Source organism: Cucurbita pepo, chromosome 12 (assembly GCF_057944985.1).
Source record: "Cucurbita pepo subsp. pepo isolate OVF chromosome 12, ASM5794498v1, whole genome shotgun sequence".
In the NCBI taxonomy this organism is placed as follows: Eukaryota; Viridiplantae; Streptophyta; class Magnoliopsida; order Cucurbitales; family Cucurbitaceae; genus Cucurbita; species Cucurbita pepo.
The window spans coordinates 225,289-243,114 of NC_141809.1; the positions used below are offsets into that span (position 1 = coordinate 225,289).

Genomic DNA, 17,826 nt, shown 5'->3' on the forward strand with positions numbered 1-17,826 from the left:
ACGGTAACCATAACCTTGAAATATTTTTAAATTTTTTAAAAATTGAAGTTTTTTTTATAGAAGTTTTTTTTTATAGAGATAAGAATATTAATGGAATTTTTTAAAAATTAATGATATTTTTTAAACTTCTTAAAATTAAAAAAAAATGTATTTTTTAAATCATTTTAAAAATAGAAGAGTATTTTTTAAATAAAATATTAATAATTTTCGTCCAAATCTAATGGAAAGGGTATTTTTTTAACTTATAAGCTTAATACTCTTAGTTTTTTTTTTTTTTTTTTTAATTTTTTTTTAATACAAAATATATATATATATATATATTTTGAGAACAAATGAAAGTTAAAACTTATTTTTATTAATTTAGCAAGTCAATTTTTATTTTATTTTATTTTATTTTTATTTTTAATAATGGAGGGAAAATAAAAGAAATAAGCGGATAAGAAAACGGGTCATTCCTCTCAACCCCAGTTCTTCTTCTTCTTCCTCATCATATGAATCACTGAAACCAGAGAAGCAGAAATGTCCGTCATATCAATTTCATCAGCTTCAACCTCTAACAGACATCCAATTTTCACTAACAATGCTTCATCTCTGAAACTAAGAACTTCTTTCCTCGCCCTTCCTCTCAAATCCCACCGGAACAACAACGTCCGTTTCCAATTTCCGAGCCCAAGAACCACTGGACGCCCTAACGATGGCCTTTCGGTGTGTATGAGCATGGAGGCCGGCATTGGCGTTATGGCTACCAAGCTCGGTATGATGAGCTTCTTCGAGCCGGACGGCAAGGTCGTCCCTGTGACGGTGGTCGGTTTCAAGGAAGGCAATATCGTCACGCAGATTAAGACGGAGGCGACCGACGGCTACAGTGCCGTTCAGGTTGGGTACCGTAGGGTTAGGGATCGGAAATTGACGAAACCGGAAATGGGACATCTCCAGAAAGCTGGTGCGATTCCTATGCGCCACTTGCAGGAGTTCCGTCTTGAGTCTATTGATGGATTTGAGCCCAATCAGCGCCTGGTTTTTAATGAACTTTTCAAGGAGGGCGACCTGGTTGATGTCTCGGGCACTACAATTGGAAAGGGTTTTCAAGGTTTGTGTTTCTTGCTTATTCTGTTTGAAGTCTGTGTTCAATTCATTGGCGAAATTGCACTTGCTTTTCTGTTTTTCTTGGAGCTTCTGGTTGTTGGAGATGAATTTAGGCATCCTCAGGATGGATTTAGCATGAGTTTTCATTCATTTTTTTGCTGTTTGAATCCACAATGGCATATACAATTCCGAAGCCTGAACTAGTCTTCGAAGTCTCAATAATTGGGATATGGAATGCTGTGGAAGTGGCCTAAAATGGCATAGTTATCTAAATTTTAGTTCTAGATCATTGTCACGCCATTTCAAGTCTCAATTTTTGTTCGAAATTCATTTCTACTCTAAAGCTAACGTTTATCTTTTTATAATTTAACCAAGTTTTAATCATGTTCTCCACTCCCTTACAACATTACTCTCTAACTGGTTTCTTGTAACCTTCTCCCTCTTCTAATTCTTCTTCAGGTGGAATCAAGAGGCACAACTTCAAAAGGGGTCCAATGACCCATGGTTCCAAGAGCCACAGAGCACTTGGATCGATCGGTGCAGGAACTACACCGGGGCGTGTTTACAAGGGGAAGAAAATGCCTGGAAGGATGGGAGGAACTAAGAGAAAGATCAGAAAGCTCAAAATTGTAAAGATTGATGATGACCTTAATGTTGTGATGATCAAAGGCGCCGTCCCAGGTAAGCCAGGAAACCTTCTTCGAATAGCTCCTGCTAAGATAGTAGGAAAGAACATTCCCAAGAACTAGCTTTAGCTCATCTCTTGGAATTGTTTTCTTTTCTCAGTTCTTTTTTGTTTCTTGAACTGATGCAACTCTTTTACTGGTTATTTGTATTATGATTAGATAACGATTGAGTTCTCTAGAAAATGTTTGATCCATTACCATTTTTCATGAGCTGGTGATTACAAGCAATGAGCTGCATTCATCTATTGATAAATTTTTGTTCTTATTAAGCTTTTTGTGCGTATACTACAAAAATTGTGGTATTCTGAAGCAACTTTGCTTTGTAGGACAATCCATAGAACCATTTTTCCTTTGTTAGGCAATTGGAATTTTCTTTCCAGAAAAGAAACCATTAAACCATCTGGAATTCATGGAGCAGGACACAATAAATAAGAGAGTGGATCGATTCTCCATCTCCATTCTCATTTTTTGTTCATAAATTGAGAGACACGTTGCTTGGAAGCTAAAATTAGCAGTTTTTCGAGTAAACTTTTGGCACGATGTCCTCGAACATACTAGAACAAATGAAAAAAGAAACCCTCAAGAAAACGTATGATCATATCGATCTCAAACGTTCAATCCACATAACCATTGTATTGACTATTCTCCAAGGACCCTCCAAAGATTAACCAATTCTATTCTTTGCTGAACAAGTGCATCGATTGCTAGGAGATTAACAAAGAAAGGTAATATGTACAAAACCTACAACAAGACGGCTACATACAATACATAAATTTCATAATTAGCAGAAATTCTGTAAGCCTCTAACTTCTAATCTCTGTTTCTGCTGAGCTTGAGGTAGATGGAAAGATACTGTCATGGCTAAATATTTGCAGACCTTGCTTAACCATCTCCTTACCGTTCGATTTCAAGCCCCAAATAATCAACCAAACGAGGATCCCGATACGTCATACTGCTCATATCTCTGAGTTCATGATCTGGTAGTATAGTGGAGATGTTGCTCGTAGAAGTTGATCAACTGGTATTAGTAAACACGACAATTAGAAGTTAGAATCCGAGGAAAAAACGATTGCACATTGTTCAAGGCAGTTCAAAAGCATAACATAGTGAAGAACAGAATCAATTACCAGTAGAGGATTGTTAGCCTTGAGGAACTTGTTATCAACCATCACTTCTGTTCCATCAGACCTAAAACCAGGAAACCGAAAACAATAAACTCATGAGAATATGACGGTTGACCCGAGATCCATTTACATCCAAAGATGTCAGAAACACGGGCTTGCCGATGGGTTTGTCTCTAACTATCATGAGTGCATATATTTCTATGGACTGATACTTTCATGTTCTTAGTTCTTTAGATAAAATATTTTAGGACCTCCTGAACAACATCTCGGCTAGTTGCTAAATAACAGCAATACAAGTCAAGAACTATACCAAGAAATGTCAAACTTTTCTAAGAACAAGAAACAATTTTTGTAACGATCCAAATCCATCGCTAGCCGATATTTTCTACTTTGGCTTATTACGTATCGCCGTCAGCCTCACGGTTTTAAAATGCGTCTGCTAAGGAGAGGTATCCACGCCGTATAAGGAATGCTTCGCTCCCCTCTCCAATCGATGTGGGAACTCACAATCCACCCCCTTGGAGACCCAACGTCATCGCTGACACACTGCCCGGTGTCTGGCTCTGATGCCATTTGTAACAGCCCAAGCAGACAATATTTGCTAGCGGTGGGATTGGGTTGTTACAAATGGTATCAGAGCCAGACACCGGACGGTGTGCTAGCGAGGACCCTGGGCCCTCAAGAGGGATAGATTGTGAGATCTCACATTGGTTGGAGAGGGGAATGAAGCATTCATTATAAAGGTGTGGAAACCTCCCCTAGCAGACGCATTTTAAAAACTTGGAAGAGAAAGTCCAAAGAGGATAATATCTAGTAGCGGTAGGCTTGGGCGGTTACAATTTCAAATAAATTGTGTTCTTAATTGAGAATGTTCATCCTACGACCTCGTACCATAGGGTTTACACTTCATTTTGTTTGACTTAACATCCACAAGAAGAGGAGAGACAAAGCTAACATACCTCATGGCCACAAAAGTTACCAACACATCCTGAATGTTGTTTGACACAGATGCTGAATAGCCTAACGGTTTAACAATCTTGATGATACTCGGTTTGTTTCTGGCTTCATCGGTTCTGTTATTCCGACTTAACCTTTCTCCATGATATCCAGAATTCTCAACCCCTATCGGTTCCACTCCGACACCGGATTCTACTACAGCTAGTGTCAATTCTGGATTTTGAACCACAGGCAATTCAGATAAAGTTGAATCTGGTCTAAACCGTTTAACCGAACCAGATTTCCGTCTCTTAGCCCCGGTGCACCGATTTTCAGTAACTAGTTCTACAGAGCCAGTTTTAGAGAGGCCAGCAGCAGGGACGTTGTTCTCTGTTGTCCTGGCGTTGTGAAAATCGATTGCAAGCTTATCACCAATGGCTATGTTCGTTAATCCTGTTGCCTTAAGCTCACTGAGCTTCGGATCGTACTCGTGTTCAGCTTTCTTCTGTTCAAATCGTTGCTTGGCATTCCTGCCCGCATTATCAATATCAGCTAGCCTGCCTCTTTCAATAGCAGTTACATCTCCATTCTTTTCTCCTTCATGATTATAAACGACTGATCGCGAACGAGCATAAGGATTAGTCAGGCTAGGCATGTTTATAGGAGCAGAGGGCAGACGTTGATCAACAACACTGATTTCAACATCTGTGACATTATAAGTAGAAAAATTAGCTCGCTGCTGCCTCTTCTTGGTTTGAACATGAACAACCCCATGTTTTCGCTTCCGCTTCCGCTGCTTTCCCGAAATTAAACTTCGAAAACGAAACCAAACAACATTATACCATAGACTAATCAGCATACCATGCCACATAATGTTCTTCCTCCAGCTACCAAAAGAACAATGCTGAAGTAACTAGAAGAGAATACCTCTGTTCGAATGCCTCGATGAACTCGGAGCACGTATGGAGATTCTCCAATGGCTCCCAAGTATTAGCCGTCTCCGGCCAGCCACGCCTTCAGGAAAGCTCGGTTAGGTTAGTAATCTGAGTTATCACAGTCAAGCTCTAACAAGCCAAAGTACCAGCACTTACCATTTGATCAAATACTGAAGCTGACCCTGTTTTTAGAATCAATCATTCCCATAGCAAAGCAATAGAATAAGAAATCCCAACATCAGGAAATGTACAAACAAAGAAACCCGAATAGCAGAGCAGAAGGAAAATTGAGTAAACCTTGCGAACCCTTTTTCGACGAATGGCTTCAATTTCATAGAATCCATCATCGAGATTGGTTCTCTGAGCATCAAAAGCAGCCTCAGTCCCATCCTGTTCATCCTGTTCATCTTGTTCGTCAGGCTCGTCTAGGTTTTGCTCTTGATGGGTCTCCGACAAATGGGATGTCGAAGGCTCACCGCCATTAATGGGGTTGTTGTTGATGTTCATATCAACGTAATCGGAGTCGTCGCGATGAACTTCACCGCCATCCATGGCGTCCTGAATTGAACCCATTACAACCTCCGTAGAACCACTCGCACTTTTCTTCCTCCTTCCCCCTTTGATTTTCATTCCAGAACCCTCTTTCTCTCTCTCTCTCTTCTGAAAATTACACACATCCTCTGTAATTTCAAGGGGTTTTGTGGGTTCTTAGAGAGAGAGACAAAGGGGAAAATGTCCCAACAAAATGGAGCTGAAGCTGAGATTGAGAAGACCGAGCTGCCACATTTCCCTCTTTACCAATTTGAGGTATTTTCTTCTTGGGATTGATGGCATGATATTCTATTAGTTTGATCTTTTAAATTGTAAATGATTTAGGGTGAATTGAAAGGATAAATGAAGTGAGATTTTGTTTGAAATGTAAAGAGCCCATTTGAAATTGAGCCCATTTGAAATGTAAAGCATCAGATTTGGGAGAAATTTGAGATTTTGTTTCTTATCAACCAGAAAAGCTGCATCCTTTCCAAGCTTGACGGCTGCTTTTTTTAGGGTAACAGATTCAGCTGCGGCAGCTGCTATGTAGTTGTAGCCTCCTCACTCGCAAGGAGTGTTGTGGATAGGCTTGATTCAACGATCTTAGTTGTCCCGATCATGCCCCTTTTGGCGTGCTCTTGGCATCGGCATGTGGGCTCTCCATTTGACCCGTCTTGAAACACGGACTGAGAAGTCTGACATGTGTGCGAGTTAATGGATGAGTATATCCATAAGGTGCAATGAAGTTAACTGGTGGGATCCATTTGTGGGTTGCACCACTGACTGACCTTGATCTTTTGAGAAGGGTTCGAGTGTGAGTATGTATGTCTTACTATAGGACTGAGTCGGTCTTAGTGTCAAAAGGAGGCAACTTAAGTCAATCCATACTGAATGAATGTTGTAGTTGCTCTGATTGATGTTGGTGGTGATGTTGTAGACAAGATACATTGTGTCCATAACCATAGAATACGACACTAATCGAAATGCATACACTTGTCTCATACACTATGAGGATGGTGAGAAAAGATATATTTTACATCCCGAAGAGCTATAATTGGAGATACCATTATTTCTCGTATCAGATGTTCCTATAAAAAAAAATGGGAAATGCCCTACCTTTGAGTGCGGTTTGAACTATTGATTTACATAATTGAAAGTAACCAATTAGGTTTACGACAAAACTTAGAAATCGATCACCAATCCAATTTGAGTACCTCCACAGGATAAATCTCAACAGAAAACTAAGGAGTCATGTCAGTAAGTGGTTGAGTTCGGTAGTTCTCATATAAAATTATTGACTCTCGAGATATAGCAATATGGAAAATACTAAATTATTTCAAGCACCAACAGAATCAGAAATGTCCCTTGTTTCAAAGAGAGGAGGACGGGTTATTCACATTTCATTTGATGGTTAGAGGTAAATTGAAAGCTAAGCAGTGATAATTCTAAAGATTTTCGAAGGAAAAAATAGAAATGTCTCCTACATAAGCGGGATGAAAGAATAAGAGGACTTTGGATGTCTAATAGATTCGAAATTAACTTTGAACTTAATAAATTTCAATTTTGTGGCGGATGAATTTTAAAAATTTATAAATTAATAAAATTATAAATTTATAAATTTATAAATTAATAAAATAATAATAATAGCCGAAAAGAAGGTAGTCCAAGTCAGCCGACAACATTTCACGTGGCTGACGCGTCACGGATATATGTTTCTGACATTTCCCTCATGTTAACGTTGAATGTTTTAATTTATACCTAAAAAGGACAAACAATCATTTATTTATTTATTATTATTTTCGTTTTGTATATAATAAATAGTTTTGTTGCCCTTTTATTTTTATTTATTTATTTGGATATTAATTTTTTTAAAGAATGAGATTAAGAACAATATATAACCGGTCAAAGTAGATAATATATGTTAGCGGTGTATTTAGTTATTACACAAATATTTTTGTATTTGTTTAAGAACCCTAATGAATTCACAATGTAGCTCGTAAAGATAGTAATAGAATTATACTTTTAATCATGAGGTAGCAAATTCGATTAGAGATAGGATCAATTCAAACATGTATTTCTACTGATTCTATCCTATTTTTTTATTTTCTCGATATAATTAATGGTTAGGTTTCAATTTCACACAACTTTGACCAACCTGAATCGATCATAGCCCTCATGATAACTAATAGTCTTATCTGTAGGGTAAGATTTTTTGTTTTATTGGATAAGAAGAGCATTTAAAATATTTTTCAAAAGAAAAAAGAAATGTAGGGTCGAAGGTGTGGATGCACATGGATATAGAAATTTTGAGTCAAACGATGAACGTGCCTTTTATAAAGTATCGATAGCATGCGAGAAAGTAATATCTCTTATTTTGATAAATATCAGATATTTTAACAGTGTTAAACTTTAGTCATACTAATAACAGTTATTTACCAATGAACATTGAACAACCTAGTTATGAGGTAAAAAAGTAACATGACAAAAACCAAAATAATTATCTTTTAAAAGGTCGGAGACTACAATAAATTTTTTAAAGTTCAAGGACCGATAGAAAAAACTTAAAATTTTGAGAATTAAAATGTAATTTAAACTTAAAAAATACTCATTGGATAAAACTTAATTATTTGAGAATCTAATTAGATATTTGATGTTAAAAGTTGATATTAATTTTAAGCCCAGTTCATTTTGAATTTTCTAGCCATCAAAAAGAGATGTGGCTCATAGGTCATTTTAGCGTACACAATGTTGGTACAAATAGACTATATACCATACCGATCATTTTACCCACTCTTTTAAGATATTATTTTACTCACTTTTTAGTATATTTTATTTTTATTCACGTGTTTGCTAGAAAATTTTAGGTTCTTGTAACGAAGACCCATAATTTCATATATTTAGAGCTAATCTGATTAGAATTTGATCTCCATTCATGGAAAAGTTTGTAAAATGATAAAAAGAGTGGCATTTGGGTTTGGAATAGTTGAGAGGATGAAGTCAGGGCACACGTATTTTTCAATCTCTTCTTTAATATTTTCGTTTTGGATTGCAATATTATTGTTTTTCGTTCATAATTTAATGAATTATGAACGAATGTTGTTGTTCTCTGATTACCCTAATTGGTTACAGCTGTTTCCACGATTTCTGTGTCTATCGCTTTTTCGTCCCCCGCCCACTATTTCTCTCTTCCTTCCTACCATCACTCATCTTCAAACTCCAAATCAAAGTCAAAATTTCGCATCCAAATTTCACTTTCATTTTTGGATCTTTCTCAAAATTTCACCTCAAACAAACCCTTAAATTTCTCCGCCTATTTCGTGACAAATAGTGTAGAGTTAAGAGGAATAGGGAGTTTTTTCTTGGCGGCCTCGTGATCTGTGAAGTCTCTACGTGATATTCAAGACTTTTGTTGCTATCGGGATTTGGGTTTTTCTTTTTCTAAAAGCTCGTTGTTAGATCTCTAAAAACATTCATCCTTTCACATTTAGAGGGAAAACTAGAGGTGGGATTTGATTTTTGGGTGAAATGTTGCTGTTCTTCTTGTTCTTCAGGGATTCTGGCTGCTCTGCTTTCTGTGGAGCACTGCAGTTCTGTTTCTACTTGGCAACTAATCACAAGGTAAGTAGAATCCAAGTCATTGCTGTTTGATTTTTCCCTTGGTTTATTAGGATTGGTTTATCTCTGTTGCTGATTTCTTCTGGTTTTCTTTTGAGATGAAATTACTTTCCTAATGAATCTTTGTGTGGGTTGGTTGTTCTTTTGGTTTCTGCTTTACTTGTTGGAAGTATTATGTGGGTTTGTGTTCATGACCGTGAATTTTGGTGTGAGATCCCATATCGGTTAGAGAGGAGAACGAAACCTTCTTTATAAGGGTGTGTAACGCGTTTTAAAACCGTGAGACTGATAGCGATACGTAACGTGCCAAAGCGGATAGTATCTATTAGCCTTGGGCTTGGACTGTTACAAATGGAATTTGAGATAGACACCGGGTAGTGTGCTAGCAAGGACGTTGGGCCTCCAAGGGAGGTGGATTGTGAGATCCCATATCGGTTGGAGAGAGGAGCGAAACATTTCTTATAAGAGTGTATAAACCTCTCCCTAGTGGATGCGTTTTAAAACCTTGAGGGAAAACCCGGAAGGAAAAGCCGAAAGAGGACAATATCTGCTATTGTGCTTCTGAGTTGTTTTTGCTTGAATGAGTCAAGATCCATAAATGGATATTCACTCATTTGTTGGCCATAAATGAATATTCACTCATTTGTTTGCTTTGGCTGTTGTTCATCCCAATTGTGTTTGTTTGACCTTTTCTCTGTTTATCATCAAATTCCCTATAGTTTGCTAAGTGGGAAGAAATTTATAATTAATTTAGATGGGATTCTGTAGCTAAGCTCCATTGGCAACAGTTTTGCCTTTTGTTTTGTGTTCTTTAAAAAGTTGACCTCTTTGCTGTAAAGCTTCATTGTTTTGTTTTTCAACTTTTCTGAGACACTTTTTTGTTTTTAAAATGTTTCTTAAAATGTTAAATGCTTTAATAATTCCCATCTTCAGTGTTAAATGCCTTTTAAAAGTAATGAATAATTATGCATTTCATTTGGAACTTTATCATGAGAGAATAGTGAAGCGAAAGGAAAATAAGTGGACAGATCAATATCAACTCTTTAGGATGATCTACATTATGGAACACAAATTGTGAGATCCCGCATCGGTTAGAGAGAGGAACGAAGCATTCCTTATAAGAGTGTGAAAATCTCTCCCTAACATATGCGTTTTAAAACCGTGAAGTTGACGGTGATATGTAACGGGCTAAAGTGGATAATATCTACTACTGGTGGACTTGGGCTTATTACAAATGATATCAGAGCCAGACACCGGGCGGTGTGCCAACGAGGATGCTAGGCCCCCAAGGGGGGTGGATTGTGAGATCCCACGTCGGTTGGAGAGGGGAACTAAACATTCCTTATAAGGGTGTGGAAACCTCTCCCTAATAGACGTGTTTGAAAATCATGAAGCTGACGGTGATACATAACGGGCTAAAGTGGACAATATCTACTAGCGGTATGCTTGAACTGTTACGTAAATAATTTGCACTTGTTTAAGAACCCGAATAATTTCTCAGAAAATGGAGAAATGCAAGAAAGTATGAAACTCATTACAACGTCTCCCAAAGAGATGGGTTGATTTTTAAAAGGCAAAGTAGCTTTAACCATATGGTCCGTTATGATCTTAAACTAGAAGTTAATTTAATATGCCTTTTTTTTCCTTCTGAAAGTGTTCTCCTCATTGTTATTGAGGGTTTGGACTCAAGAATCTCCATGCTAGACAGGCTGTTTAATGCTCCAAATATGCTTATTTATGGGTTAAAGCATCTTACTTTGTTTTCTATCATCATTGTTGTCCCGCGAATCAAACGTTATAAAAACCTGTTTGGTATTCGGTTCATCGTCGTTTCTAAACTAGTTTCGTTTATCCTTCAGATGATTCATTCGATAGATCATGTTCGAGTTTTTTAACAAACATATAGAATGAAGTTTCTTTTGATTCGTGTTCTGAGTTGAATTTTAACGAGGCTTTCTTGTCTTTTATATGTCATTTTGATTGTTTTTGTGTTGGTTCAGGATACTTGAGCTGGTGGCATTATAAACTATCGATATCAAATGGACAAAAAATTGTGACCCAAATGGATCCTCAGGCTTTTATTAGGTTGTCAATTGGATCTTTGGGATTGAGAATCCCAGGAGCTGCTCTAAACTCTACAAAACCTGGAGTCAATGCTTTCTCTGCACCGTGTTCGTGTGAAATTCGTCTTCGGGGTTTCCCTGTGCAGACGTCTTCAATCCCGCTTCTCCCGTCTCCTGAAGCCATACCTGATTCTCATAGCATTGCCTCAAGCTTCTATCTTGAAGAGTCTGATCTGAAAGCATTACTAGCACCTGGCTGCTTCTATAACACTCATGCCTGTCTTGAAATATCTGTCTTCTCTGGAAGGAAGGGATCTCATTGTGGTGTTGGCATCAAGAGGCAGCTGATTGGGACGTTTAAACTGGATGTCGGTCCCGAATGGGGCGATGGGAAGCCAGTCGTTCTTTTCAATGGGTGGATAGGCATTGGCAAAAGCAAGAATGAGAATGGAAGACATGGAGCAGAGCTTCATTTGAGAGTGAAACTTGATCCTGATCCAAGGTATGTTTTTCAGTTTGAAGATGTTACGAGGTTAAGCCCGCAAATCGTCCAGCTTCTAGGCTCGATCAAACAGCCGATCTTCAGCTGCAAATTTAGTCGAGACAGGTGATGCAACTCATGCAACACTAGGACAATAACTTTCTTCTGTTGAACATTTTGTGTTGGACTTCATATTTGACAGTTGAATCAAATTTATAGGGTATCCCAGGTGGATTCATTGAGCAACTATTGGCCAGGGTCAGGTTCTGGTGATGGCTCAGATTGGTTAGGTTCTGGTGATGGCTCGGACCTGAAGGTCGAGCGGAGAGAAAGAAAAGGCTGGAAGGTGAAGATACATGATCTTTCTGGCTCGGCTGTTGCAGCAGCCTTCATAACTACTCCCTTTGTGCCATCAGCAGGTTGCGATTGGGTTGCCAGGTCAAACCCCGGGTCTTGGCTGATTGTTCGTCCTGATGTTTGCATACCTGAAAGTTGGCAGCCATGGGGAAAGCTCGAGGCATGGCGCGAGCGAGGAATTAGAGACACTGTCTGCTGTCGCTTTCACCTTCTCTCCGAAGCTCAAGAGGGAGGGGAACTTCTCATGTCTGAGATCCATATCAATGCTGAGAGAGGTGGGGAGTTCTTCATAGACACCGACAAACAGTTACGAGCAGCAACAGTTCCAATACCGAGCCCGCAGAGCAGCGGAGACTTTGCAGCTTTAGGCCAAGTGGTCGGAGGTTTCGTCATGAGTTGTAGAGTACAAGGGGAAGGAAAGAGCAGTAAGCCAATGGTGCAACTCGCCATGCGACATGTGACATGTACAGAGGATGCTGCCATTTTCATGGCATTAGCTGCAGCAGTTGGTCTCAGCATCGAGGCGTGTAGGCCATTCCGAAGGAAGATTAGGAGAGCGTCTCGGCATTCTTAAAGGAAAATGAAGTGTTTGTAAGGTATAATTGATGTGTAGAAACATAAACAAAGATGGGCATACAGATCTGTATGAAATTATCTGTGAAGGCTATAAAATTTAGCATTTTGTACAGTATGTGATTCAAGTTACTTGTGCCACCTGATCCAACCGCATTTGATTCAAGTTACTTGTGCCATAGGGTTGAAATCAACAATGCTACTAGGCTTACCCATGGTCGATTCTTACGTAGCACTCGTTCAGCGAGCAAATGTGCTTAGGTAGCTGTTATACATACTTTTAATACATTCCTTTTAAATAGGGACAAACACCATCAAAACATTTTAAAATACAACACCCAGCAGAAACAGAAGATTCTAGTCTTAAACTTGATGATAGGAGTGAATAACAGGGAATGAAACTCTCCAAAGTATGAACATAGCAACCAAAAGCCGGACAAGAGAAAGTAATATTGCAAAGCAATAGTTTGATTAATAGCTTATCAATATAAAATTCTGTTATTGGTAATTAAGATCACTACTATTCCTCTGTTGTCTTAAGGAAACTTTCGATCTCGGTGATTATGCTCCGAGCATCGTCAAACTCCGGGCCTCTCACTTGTGTTGACTTTTCCAGTTCATCCTGGAGATGAAGAAGTTGATAAGGATTTGTTTTAGTAAACTAACAAAAATTGGGCACGTGCAGATAACCTTCTAAAATCAAGCTCCTCATAAGAGCAGAAAAGGGAAGAATGAAAAGCCAATACCAGTGTTCCTTTCAGATCAGCCAAGGCAGACTCCAGACGCTTGTGACAATCGGGAACCATCATCCTTGATTCAGCCAGCACGTTTTCCTGCTTACAGTGAGAATGCTAACTGTAAATCATAATAATATATAGACCGATTGAAGAAGACGATTCATATGATGATAACATTTCATTCAATCTCCATTACCGAAATAATATTTTAGTTGGTCGTTTTGATTTTATAGCTTTCAAAACATAAAGTTGAACAGAAATTATGTTCCAAATTTGAGACCATTATTCTTCTCCATAGTTCAAATCACTTATCTACACGCTCACAAATTCTATTGTTCATATTGTGTAATGTTGAACAAAGTCAGTCTAAAAAGTCTTCTTTAAGATATTCACCGATGGCACAAATAAAACCACAAGCAATCAAGCCAACAATAATCTTACAAACTTTTGATTATTATGAATGCAAGCCATTTACGTACCTGTTGCTTAAGGTCATAAGGATCAGCCCCTTTTTCTTTCATGTCAGCTGTTTTGGCAGCTTCTCTCTCGACCTCCTTCTCGTAAGAATGCAACTCCTTGATAATGCGTTTGCAGGTTGCTGTCTTAATCTTCAGGTTCTTTACTGTAGCCATACTGTCCTATCATCAGAAGAATTTATCGTGGATTTGTAATCCACAAACCTTTTATAGGGGGGTCAAAACTCGAAATGGTTAAACAGAGAAGACTTTGCTTCTCACATAAGCATGAAAATTGGAACTTGTAGTTAAGTTGTTAAAGTTCGTTAGGGGTCATGTGAATTCATGGTAATTAATCAGTAATACATTCTTTCCTCTGCTTAAACCCTAAGATGCTATCAGAACTTTAGACTCGGGAGATGGGTTTTCAAAGTTTCCTGTATCATGGAGGTAATAATGTTCATTCCCACCACACCTCTAAACAAAAAATCATGGTGAAGCTCGCGGATACCAAATTTCTTTAACAGTGAAGATCACTACAATGTCTATGATAAAGTGTCGCCCACATTTTTAATACCTGTAGATGTTCCAAGGAACAATTTCAATCAAGTCAAGGTTTCTCCGGACAAGATTCTTGTTCAAAGAGAGATATGCACTTGATCAATGAGCGTCTTATCAAAATATACAACTAGCCTAGGGGGTAACATTACACAAGACCTGTTATTCTGAAGAAACAGAAGCATTGTTGTAGCTCAGAATCACATAACATATTGATAACATCAATGTTGCTACACACACAAGTTCACGGTCTTAGAAGAACTCCCAACCAGAGCTTTCTAGCCGCACTAGCACCCGGAGTGGCGACAAACACTCATATATTCAACCTACGCTACGAATTTCAATAAATATCAAGACTTCGATTGCTCATTTCATTTGAAGAGACGATTAAGCCCTAACATAAGCGTAACCACAAAAAGACGTAATCTATCTCAAATCTAAGCAAATCTATAAAAGAAAAAGGAGAAGCAGAAACGCATATGAAATCATAGACGATACGCCGCCCAAGATCTAGACACGGCGAAACTAAAAGATGACGAAGAAAGGCAGAAATGGCTAACAAAGGGGAAACTGAATCGAAGGATCAATGCATGTCGAGATTCAATAGATTGTTTCGATTGGAAATCATTGGAGAAGATCGAAAAGCGCAAAAGCTAGAAAAAGCGAAGAAAAAACCGACCTGCGCAGGAAGAACTTGATCGTCGACGAAATCTTGAACCAAAATTCTACAGAGTTGGTGGCGAAGAAACCCTGATTTCTTCTCTGGGAGTTGCTTCCTTTTCTATTAGCCTATCAATGGAGTTTTCCACCCAAATAATGCGCAGTACAAAACAAGCCACACGACCCCGCTTTTCGGTCCCAAAAAACGGATTTTTTTAAAGCTAAATTACACTTACTAAATTTTAATTAGTATAGCTATAAAATTTTTGTCAATAATTTTATTATTCTAATTCATTTATACTTATTTAATTATTTTTAGTAATTAAATTAAATGGTGCAATAATAAGGTTACTTATAATTAATATTTAATGCAAAAATGTTTATTCATTTGTATTTGAATTGATCACTTAAACTACCGATTATATCCAATTTGATATTACATTTTTACCCCTTGAGTTAGTTTCCATTTGGACCTCAAATTTCAAAATATTAATTTTTGCCATTTTTTTTGGGCAATAAATGAAAATTTTAGCGGAAATGAGAATTAAAAATAATAAATAAGAGGTGATAACAAAGACAGGGAAAACTTTCAATACTGTCTCATCCCAACCAACAAATTCGACAGGAAAATAAAACCAATGCTAAGAATATCATATAAAACATTCTCTAGTTGAACAATATTCCAAAAAGCAATGCTAATAACATTAGGTAAAAAACAAACAAACAATTTAACCTTAAAATTCCAGAATTTGAAAAAAAAAAAAAAATGGCAATGTTCATTGAATAATAGAACACCAAGCGTTTTTAATCATCAAAATTAATTACGATTAAGTTTCTCATCTCTATATATTTATTCGAATTCCCCATTCATTTTCATCATCAATTAACCAATGGCAATCATTATCTCACTGATTTTGTTAATCTCCTCCGCCGCCGTCTCCTCCGCTGCCGCACACGGTGGCTATGGCTTCTCGGTCGAACTGATCCACCGTGACTTCCCAAGTTCCCACTTTTCAACGCATCAGAGACACACTACCAACGCATTGCCGACGCTCTCCGTCGCTCCATCAGCCGTGGGACGGTGTCGCTGCCAGACACGGGGAAAGCCCCAGTATACACCAGCGGAGGCGCGTACGTTGTGAAAATATCCCTCGGAACGCCGCCGTTTTCGATTGTAGCTATTGCTGACACTGGAAGCGACATCATTTGGACTCAGTGCAAACCTTGCCCGAATTGCTACCAGCAAATCGCGCCGATGTTTGATCCGAGTAAATCGTCGACTTACAAGACAGTCCCGTGTTCCTCACCGACTTGCTCGATTACAGGGCCGGGAAATTCTTGTTCCTCGGATTCCGTGTGCGAGTACTCCATTTCATACGGCGATGGATCCCACAGCAACGGGGATATTGCCGTTGATACCCTTACGATGGACTCCACCTCCGGCCGCCACGTGGCGTTTCCACGGATTGCCATTGGCTGTGGCCATGACAATGCTGGCTCTTTTGATTCTAAGGTTTCTGGGATTGTTGGGCTCAGTCCATGGTTCAGCTTCGCTTGTCCAGCCGATGGGGCCGGCCACCGGCGGAAAATTCTCTTACTGTTTGGCACCCATCGGAAACTCTAACTACTCGAGCTATCTTAACTTCGGCTCTAATGCTGTCGTCTCTGGCTCTGGAGCCGTCTCGACTCTGATTTATACTAGCGGTAAATACAAATGTTTTTTTATCTATAAAATGATTAGTGGGTAAAGTATATAACTAATATATCAATAATACTAAAGTCCTGCTCTTAATTTAATCATTATAGAATGTTTGGACGTTGAGCAAGCAAGTCGTGTGCTCTAGAGAAAAGGAGTTAACTTGGATTTAGGGTTTAAAAGGGGATAACACTGGTAGTGCGCTCTAAAGAAAAGGAGTCGACCAGTATTTAGAGTTTTAAAGTGGATAATAATGGTCGTGTGCTCTCGAAAAAAGGAGTTGACCTGGATTTAGGGTTTAAAAGTGAATAATATTATACTTTTACCGTGAGTTCATTCGTTATACTAAGATGAATTGTATAAATAATTATTATTTTTTGTTCATGTTTGTAGGAGGCAACTACAAAATTTTCTACCTCCTGAAAATAAAAGCAATGCAACAAATTTAATTTTCAGAGGTCTTCACCATTTGGAACAAATGGGAACATCATTATCGACTTTGGCACGACGCTTACATTCTTACAACCGGACATCTTTGCTAGCTTCTTCCAGGCGATTTCCAAGGTGATGGACTTGAAGTCCACGACTAGTCCAATTGAAACCTTGGAGTATTGCTATGAGAGCACCACCGACGACTATAAGGTGCCGCCTGTCACAGCGCACTTTAAAGGTGGCGAGGTGAATCTCAAGCGAGAAAACCTGTTCATTTGGGTGGCGGACGAAGTCGTTTGCTTAGCATTTGTTGGCAACAACGGGGAAAACAACATGCAAATCTATGGCAACATTGCACAGACTAACTTCTTGGTTGGCTATGATATCAAGAAATCGTCTGTTTCTTTCAAGCCAGCAAATTGTGCTGCCTCGTGATTATCATGTCGTTGTTATTATGATTTTCTATTGTTTGAACGACTTACGTTCTTCATTTTAAAGATTAAAATATTTCTCGAGACTTATTTCTATTAATCTCTTAAAAAAAGATATATCTAGTTTACTTCAACTTATATAAACTAATACGATTTCTATTTTAAAAAAAAAAATAATGCATCCATATACATTTAGCCCAATTTTGAATAATTTTTAGTTTTTTTTTTCCTATGATTGATATTTTTTTAGTCAATTGATTAGAAAATCACAATGCATCACACCTCTAGAATCGACACTTTATGTTTATGCAACAACTCTAAATTTCCATATATCTAGAGTCGCCACTAACGTCTCATGCTCATCTTTAATGTAGAATATAACTCTAAGAATGCTCATATTTACTAGTGGAAAAATTTAAAACTTCAGAATACGTTAAAACATTATAAAACACTGCCGGACTTACGTGTTT

The 17,826-nt window shown here is 38.2% G+C and overlaps 4 protein-coding genes and 1 pseudogene across 6 annotated transcripts; 3 read left to right on the forward strand and 2 right to left on the reverse strand.

The window, feature by feature from the left end:
* Window positions 1–430: 430 nt before the first annotated feature.
* On the forward strand, window positions 431–1,979 carry LOC111806351 (large ribosomal subunit protein uL3c). Its single transcript, XM_023691619.2, has 2 exons — window positions 431–1,090; window positions 1,546–1,979. The coding sequence occupies exons 1-2, from the start codon at window positions 520–522 to the stop codon at window positions 1,833–1,835; spliced, it is 861 nt and encodes a 286-aa protein (XP_023547387.2). The 5' UTR covers window positions 431–519; the 3' UTR covers window positions 1,836–1,979.
* Window positions 1,980–2,336: 357 nt separating this feature from the next.
* LOC111806431 (chromo domain-containing protein LHP1) lies at window positions 2,337–5,601 on the reverse strand. Its single transcript, XM_023691743.2, has 6 exons — window positions 5,065–5,601; window positions 4,924–4,949; window positions 4,760–4,846; window positions 3,856–4,644; window positions 2,900–2,960; window positions 2,337–2,790 (listed from the first exon to the last, which is right to left on the reverse strand). The coding sequence occupies exons 1-6, from the start codon at window positions 5,395–5,397 to the stop codon at window positions 2,743–2,745; spliced, it is 1,344 nt and encodes a 447-aa protein (XP_023547511.2). The 5' UTR covers window positions 5,398–5,601; the 3' UTR covers window positions 2,337–2,742.
* Window positions 5,602–8,411: 2,810 nt separating this feature from the next.
* LOC111806814 (uncharacterized) lies at window positions 8,412–12,502 on the forward strand. Its single transcript, XM_023692290.2, has 3 exons — window positions 8,412–8,916; window positions 10,914–11,583; window positions 11,677–12,502. Exons 2-3 carry the CDS (start codon window positions 10,976–10,978, stop codon window positions 12,386–12,388), a joined length of 1,320 nt encoding a protein of 439 aa, XP_023548058.1. The 5' UTR covers window positions 8,412–8,916; window positions 10,914–10,975; the 3' UTR covers window positions 12,389–12,502.
* Window positions 12,503–12,731: 229 nt separating this feature from the next.
* KIS (tubulin folding cofactor A (KIESEL)) lies at window positions 12,732–14,974 on the reverse strand. Of its 3 annotated transcripts, XM_023692293.2 has the most exons (5): window positions 14,817–14,964; window positions 14,157–14,304; window positions 13,604–13,762; window positions 13,134–13,220; window positions 12,732–13,009 (listed from the first exon to the last, which is right to left on the reverse strand). In XM_023692293.2, the coding sequence occupies exons 3-5, from the start codon at window positions 13,754–13,756 to the stop codon at window positions 12,908–12,910; spliced, it is 342 nt and encodes a 113-aa protein (XP_023548061.1). In that variant the 5' UTR covers window positions 13,757–13,762; window positions 14,157–14,304; window positions 14,817–14,964; the 3' UTR covers window positions 12,732–12,907. The 3 variants fall into 3 exon arrangements, with proteins under 3 accessions (XP_023548061.1, XP_023548059.1, XP_023548060.1); XM_023692291.2 differs by lacking the exon at window positions 14,157–14,304 and having other exon boundaries at window positions 14,817–14,974; XM_023692292.2 differs by lacking the exon at window positions 14,157–14,304 and having other exon boundaries at window positions 13,604–13,757; window positions 14,817–14,973.
* A 713-nt stretch (window positions 14,975–15,687) lies between these two features.
* LOC111806960 (aspartic proteinase CDR1 pseudogene) lies at window positions 15,688–17,360 on the forward strand (annotated as a pseudogene).
* Window positions 17,361–17,826: the final 466 nt, after the last annotated feature.

Excerpts from the sequence above, each read along its gene's own strand:
- LOC111806351 (XM_023691619.2), top strand. The coding sequence starts at position 520 with ATGTCCGTCATATCAATTTCATCAGCTTCAACCTCTAACAGACATCCA. Across the intron at positions 1,091-1,545 it reads AATTGGAAAGGGTTTTCAAG|GTGGAATCAAGAGGCACAAC; the intron begins GTTTGTGTTTCT and ends ATTCTTCTTCAG.
- LOC111806431 (XM_023691743.2), bottom strand. The coding sequence starts at position 5,397 with ATGAAAATCAAAGGGGGAAGGAGGAAGAAAAGTGCGAGTGGTTCTACG. Across the intron at positions 4,950-5,064 it reads GTCGAAAAAGGGTTCGCAAG|GGTCAGCTTCAGTATTTGAT; the intron begins GTTTACTCAATT and ends TTCTAAAAACAG. Across the intron at positions 2,791-2,899 it reads AGGCTAACAATCCTCTACTG|TTGATCAACTTCTACGAGCA; the intron begins GTAATTGATTCT and ends TACTAATACCAG.
- LOC111806814 (XM_023692290.2), top strand. The coding sequence starts at position 10,976 with ATGGATCCTCAGGCTTTTATTAGGTTGTCAATTGGATCTTTGGGATTG. Across the intron at positions 11,584-11,676 it reads TGCAAATTTAGTCGAGACAG|GGTATCCCAGGTGGATTCAT; the intron begins GTGATGCAACTC and ends TCAAATTTATAG.
- KIS (XM_023692291.2), bottom strand. The coding sequence starts at position 13,756 with ATGGCTACAGTAAAGAACCTGAAGATTAAGACAGCAACCTGCAAACGC. Across the intron at positions 13,221-13,603 it reads CTTATGACCTTAAGCAACAG|GAAAACGTGCTGGCTGAATC; the intron begins GTACGTAAATGG and ends CACTGTAAGCAG. Across the intron at positions 13,010-13,133 it reads CTGATCTGAAAGGAACACTG|GATGAACTGGAAAAGTCAAC; the intron begins GTATTGGCTTTT and ends CTTCATCTCCAG.